Source organism: Anser anser (assembly GCF_964211835.1).
Source record: "Anser anser genome assembly, chromosome: 2".
NCBI lineage: Eukaryota > Metazoa > Chordata > Aves > Anseriformes > Anatidae > Anser > Anser anser.
The window spans coordinates 142,302,530-142,318,168 of NC_139721.1; the positions used below are offsets into that span (position 1 = coordinate 142,302,530).

The window sequence follows — 15,639 nt, forward strand, 5'->3', positions numbered from 1 at the left end:
TAAAACTTCTTGGTAAACCTGGTGATATTTATGGTAAAATTCTTATTTGATAGACTAATGTTTGGCTTTTACTTTAGAAGGCAATTGTTCTTTCAGTTCATGGTGGGCTGTCAATTTACAAAAATCCTGCTATTTGCTGGTATCCATTGAATCTGTTTTGTTGTATGGGAAGAAGGTTAACTTTGAGAAGTGTAGTAATTTTTGCTAGCTTTAACTTAGTTTGTGTTACCTTAACATGTGTTAACATGAATGTGTTTTATCCTTTTTGACTACAAATGGTACTGAACTCAGATATTGCTGTACTCAGCAGAGAATACAGATGACACAAATGTTTGGTTCCATCATAGCTCTCCATGCAGTATGACACCGAAGAAGAATTTCATATCTCATGATGGCTCTGCAAGAGCAAGGAATGAAGTGCATCCTTGTTGCAAATAATGTGATTTGCACCTGTGTGCTGTACTCCATTGGACTAACAACAACCCGTGTGGACCACACTGGGACAAGCCCATATATTAAACAAACAAACAAACAACCTCCATAATATTCACATGAGATGTTTCTAAGGAATCTGTGATAAGGGTTGGGAGGAGTGCTGTTACTGAGTGGCAAGATTCTTTTATACCACAATGGAAATGGCATAGTGACAGTAATTTTGTAGGTTAAATATTGTTGAAAAGGTCTGAAAGTAATCTATTCAGATGAACTTTTTGAGATATAATCTAGTTCTCTGCACTGGAATCAGGATGTCAGTGATGCAGGGAGAGGGGAAATGATCAGGAGGCAGAGACCACATGTCAAATGTTTTCAGTAGATAATATACTCTGTGATTGAACTTGTTCATAATTATTGGGAAGTAGAATTTTCTGCAAAAGAATCACTTGATTTTTTGGCATCCCCTCTTCTCTCTGTTACCACTTGTAGGCATCTAAAGGGTAAAGCCTGGAAAACCAGAACATTACTCATTCCTCAGTTCTCAGTGCTTCTCCTTAATGTCTTATTTAGAATTTAGCAAAATATTGCCCCTTTCTACATCAGTGTACTATAAGCATGAGCTCCTTATCTTGCTGTTACAGCCTACACAGAGTCTCTCATTCTTAAATAAATATAAAATATTCTGACCTTGTCTGACATGTGTATCAGTGCAAGAAGTTGAAGAGATTTTTTAAAAATCTTTTCTATTGGTTGAACCAGAGTCAGTTGTACATTTCCAGAACTATGGATTCAGTGTTTATTCTTCCAGTTTATTTTGTTTCCTTAGTCGGCAAACTCCAACTTGCCTTGAGCATCTTAGGAAGCCCATTGGCAGACTTTCATATCTACAGGTGAAATTCTGTCCTAAGAGTAAATATAATTTGTTAGATCTGCTGTTTATTTCAGAAACAATGATTTCAGATTAAATCTGGCCTTTTCAGTGACACATACTGTGAGTAGAATTCCCTACAGTTTTTGAATTACAAAAGAACTTTATTCGAAATGATATCTAGCTTGCATCAGTATAAACTTTTCAACTAGCTTTCCCTGCAAAAGGTTGCCAAGGTCATCCATAGACAGAAACATTATTGATGAGTATGTTAATGGTGTTGTAATGTTATATAAAAAGTCATGTAGAAAATGGTACTAAACAGTTGAGGTAAGCAAATGACAAGCTTGATGCAAATTGTGTTTCATAAATTCTGAACTTCACAGTACTGAATATAGTTGAGTTGAGCTGCAGATCTAATGAAGCCTTCTAGGAGCTTGTTATTCATACATTATAATTTAAGCAGAGTGAAACTTGGAGAGAAATATTTGAGTAATATTTTCAACAGCACTTTTTAACTTTTTTTTTTTTAAGTTTGATTGTTTCAGGTATTTTGAAAGAGGAGAGAGAAATTATATAAATACTCTCACTGTTCAGCACAATTTAAACAACAAATAATAAAAAGTGGTGAATTTTCAGCTGTCATTTTAAAACATTTCTACTGAGATAGAATTTCTAAAAAAAAAAAAAGAAATAATAATTTAAAAGTATTATTTACCTTGAATATACGTTACATTACATTCATACGTTTCATTTCTTACTGTTGACATGGTGTCATTGTATTGTTAAGTGAGGGTATGTATTCCTCTTGGAGAGAGCAGAGAAAATGAGATTCCTGGTGAGCATCAATTCAGCGTACTTGTGTTTGAGTTATGCATTGCTTCTCAAAACAGCTCAACTTCTTGTTCTCTGTGGTCTTAGCCAATAATTAACTCGAGATTTACCCTTTACCTTTCACAATCACATAGCACTGGTCAACATAACCACTGACAATGTATGTAAATCTTAAGTGTTGTAATACGAAAGAGCTGTGGTTTTTTTGTCTGTTTGTTTGTTTCCCATGATTATTTTTTTTTTCGATGTGATTGGTATCACAGGAATATTTTATCTTATACAACTTTGTAAAAAAAAGGTCTTGCATTTATAGTCCTCTAGTAGCAAACATAAAGGAAGCAAGACCATTTTCGAGAATTCTTGATCTTTTCCTAGTAATTGAAACAAAGTGTCTGGATTCATATTCATGTATTTATTGGCTGTCTTCAAATGAATCTCATCATTCTTATACATTATGGGAGTACTATATGAACTATTCTTTCATAAATAACTTATAGACTGGAGACGGAGAAATGTAAATATATAGCTGGTGATGAATCCAGATTAGAGTTTTTGGTATGCACACATTTGTTCAAGCCTATCTTGCTTGTCTTATGTATATATACAAACACACATATTCTTAGGAGGGAAATTCTTATCTTTGCTGGTACTCTGGCTGTACAAAACAAGATATTTAAAAATGTGAGTGTATGTAAATGTATGTTCCTGCAGCAACCATCAGCAACATACTTCTTTTGCAGGATTTAGTGATCAACAAGCCAAGTCAATTCTGTTGGTCTCTTAAAAGCTACTTAGAAGATTATATGACTTTTGCTGTATCAATCCAAATTGTACTTAATTGAAAAGTGATATCCTGTGTACGCTTTTTTGTTTTTCAAGTCCTGTCATTTCATTTGGCTTAGGGATTTGCATAACATGAAGTCAGTAGTTCCTATTTTACCTAAAATATGTCCTGTGATAGTTTCTTGTGGTGTCCCGGTTTTCAGGAAATGCTGCCATTCCAAGAGGGAAACAAATAAAAGGAGAATGATAAATGATTACCATTTTGCTATGCCGTAATAACACTTTTAATCTTTTAATTTATGAGAATCTCAGAGTATTCACTGTAAGGGTAAATACGTTGGTCTACCAAATTATGCGTGGCAAATGTGATCTAGGAGAAGATCAACAGTTTAACTGCTCAACTGATTCTTCTTAATCTAGTTGTTTCTCTACCTCTACTGCTCAGTTGTAAGCTAAGAGAAGTCCTCTATCTTTTTTAATCATTTTTTGATTTTATATTCTTTATTATTTTGGTTTGTGGTTTCATTATTTTAAATATTCTCCTTTTGTGGGAAAGGAATGGAAGAATATCTGTTTCTAAGAGAAGGTATTTTTTGACCAAGTTAAGAAAAAATTCTGGACGAATTTTCATTGTATTAATATAACCTTTTGTACCTATTGTTTTCTTATCTAGTTTGTGTTGTTGTTGTTGTTTAGTTTTGTTTTGCTTTCTTTTCTTTCTTTCCTTTTTTTTTCTTTTTTTCTTTTTTTCTGTCATCACGTCTTTTCTCAGGATAATTTCACTACTAGTGTTATTTGCATGTTAGAAACATGAAAATTAAAATTAGACCTTCATGATCTTTTGATTTGCTGCCTATCTGCATAGTCTTCAAACCCCACAAACTTGTGGACTTGATAATTATAAGAGAAGGGAGAAAAAGCATAGTGAAGAATGAAAGTACCTCACTCATGAAATGTGCAAGAGTTCTGGAAATGAATAGATATTTCAATAATAGGAATAGAATAATAGAATTTGGAAATTCTGTTCTCATTTAAAAAACAACAACAACAAAATGCCTTCCATTGCTCTGAGCAATTTCTGTTATCACTTATGCTAGGACTGTAAACCAGCATTCTGCATCTGCATGGATGTTTTTTATTATGTAAAATTCTTTGTATAACGGAGCAAATAATGTATTGTTCAGTTTACTGCCTATGTCAAAGATCAAGAAAAAGGGCAGGTAAAAAAAAATGGGGGGGTTGTTCTTTTTCATTAATGCAACATTAAATGCAAGTTTATTTTTAGTCATTGGTTTTCTTAAAATCTTTATTTTGCTTTTAGATATCTCAGATATCTCAGCTCTGTTTAAACTTTTCATAGCATATTCAGAAATAAACTTAGTACTTACCAAAAAAATTTTACCTCCTGTAATTTCTCTCATTTCTATTGTGTGACAAATCCATGTTTTGATATCAGATATTTCACTGTTTTCCACCTTTGACATTTTCTTATGTGGAACCAGCTCATTCCTTTCCTTTCCATGGCTCACTGATGCATTTTATTGTTGTAGCTTCCCAAAAATAGCTGCAGAATAACACAGTCAGAAAGGTAGAACTAATGAAAAATGCTATTTTTTTTCTTAATTCCTCGGCATGGTAATAACATATCTATGTCATATGCGATGAAATAAGATGTGAAAATTGTTGCATCCCAATAGTTCTACCTTTAAATATTTTCTGTTGTTAAGCAATTTAAGTCACACCGCCGAAGTTTCTCTACACTCTTCAAAAAAAAAAAAAAAAAGGTTTTAGAAGTGTATGCATCACGCAAATATTGTACAGTATTGAATTTTCCCCATTTAAAATGGTCTTATTTTCCATGTGATGTCCTATAATTATGACTAGTATAAAGACTTCAGCTTGTCTACCTTTTAACAGCTCATAGATCCTATTTTATGGAATGTACACAACAAATAAAGCAGGGAAACAGTCATGCTTATGCTGATCTGGATTTCCTTCCAGGCAAAACACCCTGCCCTGCTAGGCCAATGCAGTAGTCTAGGCAAAGATAATGCAGCATTAAAAGAGTGTGACCAAATAACATCTGTTGGAAGTAGTAAATCACTGAAGTCATGGTGTATAATGGCTAAACAAATAAAAAAGAGCATTCTTTGATTTAATTGTAATTTTGATTTTAATGTCCTGTTGTTTTCAGCTGGAGAGGATCCCAAGGAATGCCCTGCCCTCACCGATTTTTTGTGTTGGAATAAGGATTGCATAGAATCTCATTTTGTCTGTGACTATAAACCAGACTGTGAAGACCTATCGGATGAAGCTGACTGCAGTAAGTATCTGTGTGTTAATGTAATCTCCAGTTAAAATTATAACTTTAAATTCTGTAGCATAGCTCAGGTGGATTCATGCATCTGCTCAGAAGATAATTACAAGCTGGTTGCCTGTTCCCCCAGCACAGAAGGTCTGACATTTTAAGATCCTCAGAGGTGTTTACTGCACAAAAATATTTGTGTGATTTGGGCACAAAAATGTAACCTAGTCATTACAAAGATTATATAGAAGAAAAAAATGAACACTTTTATTTAAGGAATAAAACCCATAGATTACAATCCAAATTTACTCTGAAAAGATACATAAACTTATTTATTTAATTGAAAGCATTTTAGGCTGTCAATGTTGAATGAAAAAAAAAAAAAAAGCTAAATAAGCAAATTAATGTACAAGAGCATTTAGGTGTGATTCTGTTATTAAAAAAGTGATTATGCATAAACAAGCCCATCTTTCAGATTAATCCTGTTTTTGCAATCTGAGTCATGTTGCTAAGACATATTCATTGTTCTTTGTTCTTGCTGCTACTGCAGAGCTATGACAGCGTATTCTTCCTATTACATTATTCAGAACAGTTGGATAAAATCCAGTCTGTTTATATTTTTGCAATCCTGGTGAAGACAGACAAAATTTGCCTGCAGGAATTCTTTACTAATGCTATCTGAGATGGAAGGACACAGCTCAATTTTAAAAATCCCGATCAAATTAACAGTCTTTCCAATTCAGATTTGAAATTGAAAAGCAGTAAAACGTTGTACTATTTTCTTCCTCCAGTTCTTTTTTTATTGACAGTAATTTTCCAGACCAGATATTTGGAGCAGGAAGTCTAAACAGTCCATATATGTAATTCAGTAATAAATCTAATTCTTAATCTTCAAACTGCAGGACCAAATTCTGCCATATTGTACATATGGTTAAAAGCAATCTTGACAGACAGAGAAAATAACTGAATCACATACATCAATGTTCATACTGCGTTGAAGCCCAAATACTCCATTGAAATTCACCAACACTTGGCAGTCCCTTGAAAATCAAAGGTGTTTCCTCTCACATATTTTTACTAAACGCTTTGACTGAACAGGGTACAGAAATAATGACCCATTACCTGGTCATGTAAATTACATTGTTTTAGACAGACAAAAGATTTTAGTACACATGAAAATGTCACTACATGACATTTAACTTGGACTTTCTCCCTCTTTATTGTTTTTGTAAAAGTAAATGACAGTTCTGAAGTACATATGCTGATGCTGGTGTCTCTGTTTCTGGTTTTGCTTCTACTGCAGTGCTTTGCATTCCAGTGATTTTTTGTGAACCATGTTGACGGAAATGAAAAGTTGAATGATAACTTTCAAAGGGTATCTTTTTCAACTAGACAAATTTTAAACAGATATTCCATATTTCCTGTATGTAGTATGCATATTTTTTTCAGTAATTAAACAAAGTAAGTATAGCAAAATACACTGTAAACTCATCCTTTTAACATTTTACAGACCTTACAGAGACCCAGTAAATCGGAATTGCTGTCCAAAGTAAATAGCTCAATAATGATCAGAAAACTATCAAGGAACTTGATTTATTCTGTAAATATTGTTACAAGATATAGTAGCTTCCTTAGAAAGGCTTGCCTGTGTTGTCTGGAGGGGCTGTAATGGCATCAACTTTCTTTTCTTATTCAGATAATAGATGGTGATATTTCAGGCCATAATTTTTAATGAATCACAGTAAAGCAACCTAGTGTGCAATAGTGCAGAAAGCTTTTTCCAAGGGAAACAAACAAACAAACAAACAAACTGATATTCACTTTAAATAAATAGAGTGAAATATCCTTTCATTGTACATGGAAAAGCTCTAATTACATAAAAACATTTTCATCTCTCTTTGGTCCAGATGTTGGTGCAGAAGTGACAAAATAGCATGGTAAAATAAGAGACAGATGCTGTAGTCTCATGTACAGGGTACCCAGATAAGTCTCAAATATAATATTACACTACCTGATATATATTAGTTTGAACAAATGAAGTAATAATGCAAAAAAAAAAAAATGAACATTTGAAAACATTTGAAAATAAAAAACAAATGAACATTTGGATAAATGCACATTTTTTCCCAAGCATATAGACCAAAATAAACGTTATTAGGCAAATATATGTATATATATTTTATCCTATATTTTTATGCTATTTTTCTTTAGCCCATAGTTACCTGCTATCAGGTCTGAAAACTCTGACCACAGTACATTTATAGTTATGAAGTAGGTTCACCCAAGCAGGATTTACCTAAAAAGCACAATTATTTTACATAACATAAATACATAAAACATAAATATTTTACATAACAGAAATAGTTGTCTAACTATTTCCATCTGGAAATAGAAACCTAATTTTTTAAGGAAAAGTTTTTTAAGGAAAAATTTTTTAACTGTTTAATCACAGAAGAGTGAATACCCACAGAGAAAGCCCTTCATGGTCAAACCTGCCCCATTGCAAGTTGTTATGGCCTAATTTGCCTACAATTTTCTCTTTTTCTCAGAGTTCAAAGTCCAGGCTTATTTCACTTTCTACTATTACTTAATACCAGTGTAATTCCAAAGAAACCAATGGGTGATAATCTACTCAAGAGCAATTCCCTTGTGCAGGATTTACAACAGAATCTGGATAAACTGAATTGTATCCGCATAGCCTGGTGAAGTCTTTTCTAAAAAAAAAAAATAAACTCACAGAAATTACTCTATGCTTCATTCAATTCATTCAGGCAATCTTGCAAAATTTTCATTCTCTTTCAATAACCCATTGGAAGTACTGAGGTGAAAAAAGCACACATGAAAGCAGTTTCAATTTTAATGAACTGCACTCAGTTATACACACAGATTTGATTAGTAGCAAACCTCACTGTTGATGAACCAACTGGAGGAGTGCTTGAATTATTGAAATAAAAGCAATTTTTCAGATAAATGGAACAATTGTCTTCTGAAGGCTTCTAAGTAGGTTCTGTTTACCCTGAAAATAAAAAGTATCCAGCAGGTACATATACGTCAGGTGATTCCATCAAACCTGTAAATACTGCTTATAAATATTTATGATAATTACTTTCTGAATGTACTGTTAAAATATTAGGGTAAAATTCCTGAGGACAGATAACCTATTATGAATAGTATAAATTTCATATATAAATTCATTTGGACTTTGATCTTGTTAGAACTGTACAAGAAAATTGTACTTGCTGTTGAGATTAATGGATTCCCTTCTTTGCCCTGCCATGCTTCACTGAGTTTCCATGAAGTTTGTAATGCAGTGTCAGTGTGAACACTCAGTGTATTTGTGTATTCCTTTCACAATTTCCAAAGACCATGCTGCAAATAGCACTAACTGAATGGCTGAGGTTGGAAAGCACCTCTGCAGATCTAGTCCAACCTCCTATTCAAAACAGGATCCACTAAAACAGGTTGCCCATGGCTGTGATTGGTTTAAAATATCTCCAAGAATGGAGACTCTGCAACTTCTCTGGACAACATGGGCAAGTGTTTGGCCAGCACAACAGTAAAATAAAGTAAAATAAAATAGTATAATTTTTTATCCTTCAATGGAAGTTCCTATATTTAAATTTATGCCCATTGCCTCTTGTCCTGATGTGAGGCACCACTGAGAAGAGCCTGGATTTGTCTTCTTTAAACCCTCAAAGCAATTATTTATGCCCACCAATACACACTATGCCTGTTCTTTTCTGGGCTGAAAAGTCCCAGCTCTCTCAGCCTCTCCTTATGATAAATGCTTGTCTCTTGTAATAAAGTAGGAGTACAGTACATTACAAAACAGTACAGATCTTTTTTCTAGCATTCCGTGAGATATAGGTTCAATAAAGGTTATTCTTCTTTTAAGATATTTGTCCTAGACATTTAACTATGGTGAGAAAGATTTACAGAAAAGCAAGACCAAAAGCTTTACAGTCTGTGTACATGCAGATCTTGTTCATACAATACAAGTTGATGATAGTGATAAGATATAAAAGTTCTAAAAGTTAATTGTCTACAATTTACATGTATTTTTTTCTATCTATATCTTTTATACCTAGACAATGATACATAAATAACTGTATTTTAATGTTGCAGAATACTTCTAAATCAAGAAATAAACTCTAATTCCTCACATCCATTTGAGGTTCTGAAATAGTCACAGTCAGACCTGCTTCTCAAATGCATGACTGACCATGATGTTTAATAGTTTGGAATCTTTCCCCAGAGTCCTTTTACAGAGGAAGTCTTTGCTTTCACTCAGCAATCATGTAGCTGCCTCTGCTCAAATTCTAACCTGAAAAAACAGAAAAATTTGCTCTTGGAAAATTCAGGTCTTTGGTATGGTAATCAAGGAACAATTATACCTAAGGAAAAGGCCTTTAAAAGCAAAAGCAGTGTTTCTGATAGAGATTAATCTCTTCCACAACATTTGTACAATTTTGTTGACTAATTACTTTTCCAAAGTCATTTGAAATAATCAGAGACAAATCTAAAAACAGAAAGTCTAACAAAAATATCCTGAATTCATTCCAGTGCCCTAATCACTAGGACTTCTCTCTCATCTTAAAGTTACCTTCATACCTAACACTCACAGGGGTGATTCAATATATGTTAAGGAAAAACACCACTGGGGAAGTGGAGTCCATTTTTACTAGGTAATTTTCTAGAAATCATTCTGTCCATTCACCTTGAATAAAAGCTAAAATTGGTGAAGTTATAGCTTTGTCCTCAAGACTCACATGGCCATATGTCTGCAATAACCTTTAAGGCTGTTTACACCTGTTCAGAAAGCAAAGGATGGTGTTTTTTGTGTGTGTGTGTCTGGGGAGGGGTAGGTTATTTTGTTTGTTTCTCACTCACTACCATATATTATTTATGTCAGTACATGGGAGTTCAAGGAATCATAGTATTAGCCAAATAGAATCCTCTCCATCACCATGTACAATAAGTTCATTACAGTCTTGTAGATATAAGAACTGAGATGATAATTTACTTCCTGTTATATTTTCAGGTTACTACACAAGTATTCCTGGAAGCTGTAACTTTGAAACACAAGATCAAGAATGGACCACTGTATGTGGATTAATACAAGACTCTATGGATGATTTTGACTGGAATGTTAGCAAAGGTGGTGTCTCTGGACAAACGGGTCCTGATACTGACCATACACCAGGTATTGCCATGTGTCCTACATCACCGTGGAGAAAATGAAATATTCACTGAATTCCAAAAAAAAACCACTGTCCCATAAATTAGCATCAATTAGTAAACAGTCAGCTGCACATAAGCCAACAGTGTGCCCATGTGGTCAGGAAGGCCAATGATATCCTGGCCTGCATCAGAAATAGCGTGGCCAGTAGGACTAGGGAAGAGATTGTCCCTTTGTACGTGGAGTGCACCTCAAATATTGTGTTCAGTTTTGGGCCCCTCACTGCAAAAAAGGATGTTGGGTTTCTATAGAATGTGTTGAGAAGAGCAATGAAGTTGGTGAAGGGACTAGAAAACAAGATTTATGAGGATTAACTGAGGGAACTGGGGTTGTTTAGTCTGGAGAAAAGCAAGTTGACCTCATCACTCTCTACAACTACCTGAAAGGAAGTTGCAGTGAGGAGGGTGTCCATCTCTTTTCTCAGGTGGCAAATGACAGATTGCAATAAAATGTTCTCAGGTTGCACTAGCTGAGGCTTAGGTTAGGTATTAGGAACAATTTCTTCATGGAAAGGGAGGTGAAGCATTAGGACAGGCTGCTAAGAGAAGTGTTGAAGTCCCCATGCGTGGAGGTATTTAAGACATGGGTGGGCATTGCACTAAGGACATAATTTGGTGATGGTACTTGATAGGTCAGGCTGATGGTTGGACTTGATGTTCTTGAAGGTCTTTTCTAACCTAAACATTTCTATGATTCCATGAAATCTAAATGTGATCAGTTGAGCTTACTGTAATGCAGACAAATAATAGTGAAAAATTAGCACAGTTCACGAAGTTTATAGCAATATTTAAAGTTCCAATGAGTGTTTAAAACACACCCTTTTATATTAAAATTACAACTGAGGATACATAAAAAAGACATGACAAAAATATTAAATGTTTTAACAAACTGAATCTTGTCATTTATACTATCTGATAACTTCTAGTTCCATCTGAACACAGATTTAAAAAAAAAAAAAACACACACACAAAAAAAAACCCTCCTTGCATAGTGGCCTGTTGCCCACATTTTTAATTGTGGTTTCAGCAGCACTGTAATTTTAAAGACCGCTGTTTTCAAAATGGTCATGATTGTATCATTCTTAATACTCCACATTAGCTTGATGCATTCATTTAGTCATTTCCAAAACAATGAGCTACTAAATACGATATAAAATATCTAATTAATCATCCCATCTGGGAGATAACAGAACTCTTTCTAAAACAGTACAGCATACTTCTGCAAATGCAGTTGTTGTTGATAAGTCTGCAATGAGATTTATAATTAAGGGTCTACTTGAAAAAATGAAAAAAAGAAATACAGATATGAAAATTTTAATACCATAAAAGAGGATATATTTGTCAGTAATCATGCATTACTAAGTTACTGTAAAAATAGTAGTCCAGTCATCCATTTCTTTTTAGTCACCTAAGCAGGAAGTATAGATTTTGTATTGAATAGTACCTTGATGAGACCATCCAGTGACCCTGACTGTGCTGTAGTCGATCTCTGGAAAAGTTTGTGGCATTGTAGGCTTTCTTTCAGGCATCTTCAACAAGGTGCCAGTTTTCTGTTTCCAATATCAGCTTGCACCCTGGACATCCTGCAAACCTTTAGCTAACTCATCTTCAAAAAATAGATTTTCTGAGAACCCAGATTAGTCTATTGTTTTATTTCCTTCTCCTGATCATCAGCTCTGTATTTTTCTCACCTATCACTAGTATTTTTTTCACCCCTCAAAGAAGCTACTGGATTCATATGAAATCTGTATATGAAACCTTGTGTGTTAGATCCTGATACTCATGATGCTCTATTTGTCAATAGTTTTAAAAATCTACTTTTCCTGGAGTGTCAAACACTTAAGGAGCAGCTGATGAGCAGTGTGTGTGGATGCATGTGAAATGCTTAAGGTTCATAAGTAAGGTCTTAACTTTTCTCCCTGATATTGGCTTGCCTTAATCTTAATCTTAATGTAAGAAATCTTAATGTAGAAACATTTCCTCTATTAACATGTTCCTACAAGATGATACAGCCAGACTACTAACAGAATGACTACTGATTATCAGCACAACAAAATGTACTAATGGGCTGTTACAGTTATCTGTGTTATGTAGACAGCAAACTATAATTATATATCAAATATATATATAATTATATTATATTATATTACATTCTGTATTTATTATAAAGCTGAATGGAAATTTAATTTTCATCATAAAGGTACCAATCACTATTTGAGAAGTGCTTAATTTTCCTTTCCATAAATTTTATTTGTTAGGAATCTTATCCAGTTCTAATTTTCATTTTATTAGCAAAGAATAGTTCAGATTCACTGTACAGGTGTCACAATCTTTACTGTTTTAATCTTGAATTTGTATCCTGCATGATCTCCAGGTGGATTTTTATTTTTTTTTTTGGTGTTTTGCATTTCCAAACTCAACAGAGACATCTTATAAGCACATGGCTGTAACCATTTCTGTCCTACTCATTTATCTTTCCTTTTTGTTTGGCAGACCCTGCATCTGCTGCAGGAACTGCTCACCTGATCACGAGGGAACTGTTTTACTGCTACACATCACAATTTGTCATTTTATAGGAAGCAGATATCCATACTAGTCTGTGTTGCTGTTGGCTATAATTGTGGAAGTCCATTCCTCTTGGAAAGGGACAGAACAGACAGGGTAGATGTAGAAACTAATTCAGCTGTCCCAGGCAAGCTGTTCCTTGTGAATCAGTAGTCTGACTTGCTTTCTTGCTCTTCCTTTGATGCAGTGTGATGATAAAACAACCTCTAGCCCTTGGCTCTTCAAGGAGATTTTGTGTGTTTTTCTATTTCAGTTCCTCTTACTTAATTGATTCTTCTTTGCATCTTTGAAATTACCCAGCAATTGTAAGAAAAATAAAGTTAATAAAAAGAAAGGAAAAAGTAAAATGGAATTACAGCAAATGTGTTTACAAAATTGCCTGGATTTGTAATTTACTTGTAAATTAAGTGGGCAAGAAATATTCACATTAGCTATAATGAAAAAGAATCACTTGTTAGAATTGCCAGCAGTCTAGATACTGACTCTCTGTAATGTCCAGCAATATCTGTCAGTCCATTCCTGATCCGATCCAACTCCTTCTAGTTCCAAACTCATTTCCTGTAGTTACTAAGCATATAAATTTGTTGCACAGATCATGGGTGCCATTATAGCAATAGAATGAATCCTGTGGTATTATACAAACCACGTACTACGTATATTGGAAGAGCTTTGTGTGGAGGTTTGGTTGTAAATGTGTCATATTGCCTCATCTAGCAAAATCTAAACTAACACAGATTTCAGATGGGTAGCAACATTAATTTCTGAAAAATTTGCATTAGTTTAACAGAGCTAACTTAGTGCATTAGAACAGTCTCAAGGATAAGATAAACCCTGTGATTTGAACAGAAAGACTTTTAGTGAAAAATAACGACTATGTTACAGCAATGTCTAACGTTCTGCAATTTGACCAAGATGTAGCTTATTCAGGTCTCACTTTTAAAAATTATCATTTCCATAAATTTCCTTATCATACTATTCTTTCCTGCCCCAAAACAAGACACTTCCAGCCTTTAGCCACAGTATCCATGAGCTATTTAAACACTATGAGGATGTAACTTTTCAAGTTCAGAATGTTTCAACTTCAAAAATATCAACCAACTGAAAAAGCAATTCTATTTAACTTTTGCTGTATATCATTATTCCGTATATCATATATTATGTAATATGTAGACAGGCACCCTGGCTTCCCAGTCTGTTGCTTAGCATGCAAATATTTAACACCATTCTACTTATGAAGAATGTTGTATATCCATGTCATTGTAATCTTTCAAATAGCTTTTTCTCACCTGAGAAAATTTACATTCCCTGAAAAAGTTTGAGGCATAACATGATACCCAGATAATCCCACTTGAAAACATCATTTCAAATAAGATTGCTTCAAAGGCAACAATAGAAACTAAGAGCAATTCCTTGACAGTTGCTGCCATTTACAAATTGTCCAAATTCTGGGTTTCCTTCCACTGACATCCAAACTGAAAAATTCTCACTCTGAACTAATATTCATTTACAGGTCTGTAAGAATGGCATGTCGAATAGCAGTCGAAAACCCATTACACAGCTCACTTTATGAGTCAAAGGACTAAAATTGCAATCAATTTTAGGTGGAAATAACTGCAACTCACTTCAGATGGGAAATTACTTTTGATATTTTAACTGCAGTCCAAGTGAGTCTGACTCTTGAAGTGACACAGCAGTGAATATCTTTCCATTTTTGCTTTCTTAAAAGCATTATTTGTCACCCTACTAGTAAGTGACAGATTGTGTCTCTTATTGATCTTACAAACTGAAAGAAAAAAAATATTTTTGTTCTAACAGATTTTTTTAAATGATGGAATAGATCTTGGAGAAGGAGATCATTTGTCTTTTAGGCCTTATAATAAGGCTGCCAGACAGGGGACTGTCACTAGTCTGCCTGAAAATTTAGTGATCATGACTTTGCATATAACACTTAAACTGTTTTGTTAAGTTGTCAATATAGGGAGAAGCTAGGTTTTAAAAAATAATTTGGATCCATGACTATTTGGTTTGTTCCACAAACATTTCTTTCCTTTCCAGAATAGCAATTAGCTCATCATATTTTTTTTTTGTGTGTGTGTGTGTGTGTACTTACCTCAAGACCATCATGATTGCTGCTCTCTTTACAATCACAGCATCTTAGAAATTACATTCACAACAGACACAAAAATCTTATACCATATTCTTCCCAAATCTGCATCCTTGAATTATTGAAGTATTGTAGTAGCGCAGAATGATATTTGTGAAGCTGTAAATTGCTGAGCATATGAAGCTCCTAAATTCAACTGCAGAGTATGTTTTATACATGAAACATAAACAGGGTAGATGTGAAGGTGACAAGTTAATTTTTATGGGTTTGAGGATTCATTGACCTAAGAAATAAAAGATGATGTAGTGCAGATTAGCAATTCACTTAAGTTTATCTGAAACTTAATTTAAAATCCCTTTCCACAGGGATTGCCATCTTCTTTACAAAACGTTCATTAACATTTATTTATAAGACAAAGGAAACGGATTGCAGAGAGTCAATCTTTTTGGATATACCATTTGTCAATCACTTATTTACAGAAAGGTTTATAAGAGCTTTCGTGAGGCT

The 15,639-nt window shown here is 34.0% G+C and overlaps 1 protein-coding gene and 1 long non-coding RNA gene across 3 annotated transcripts in view; one reads left to right on the forward strand and one right to left on the reverse strand.

Moving 5' to 3' along the window:
* Nucleotides 1-15,639, forward strand: part of MALRD1 (MAM and LDL receptor class A domain containing 1) — a 266,757-nt gene that overhangs the window by 169,506 nt on the left and 81,612 nt on the right. Inside the window, exons 29-30 of the mRNA XM_083826051.1 lie at nt 5,115-5,243; nt 10,267-10,428. Of these exons, the coding sequence (XP_083682177.1) occupies nt 5,115-5,243; nt 10,267-10,428 (291 nt within the window). The remainder of the gene's footprint in view (nt 1-5,114; nt 5,244-10,266; nt 10,429-15,639) is intronic.
* LOC310895154 overlaps nt 1-15,639 on the reverse strand; it is a 66,322-nt gene that overhangs the window by 3,321 nt on the left and 47,362 nt on the right. Inside the window, exons 3-4 of one of the 2 annotated variants that reach the window (XR_014580489.1) lie at nt 4,309-4,484; nt 3,078-3,129 (exon numbers count right to left, since the gene is read on the reverse strand). This is a non-coding gene — a long non-coding RNA (uncharacterized lncRNA). The remainder of the gene's footprint in view (nt 1-3,077; nt 3,130-4,308; nt 4,485-15,639) is intronic. The other variant, XR_014580490.1, reaches the window with a different exon arrangement.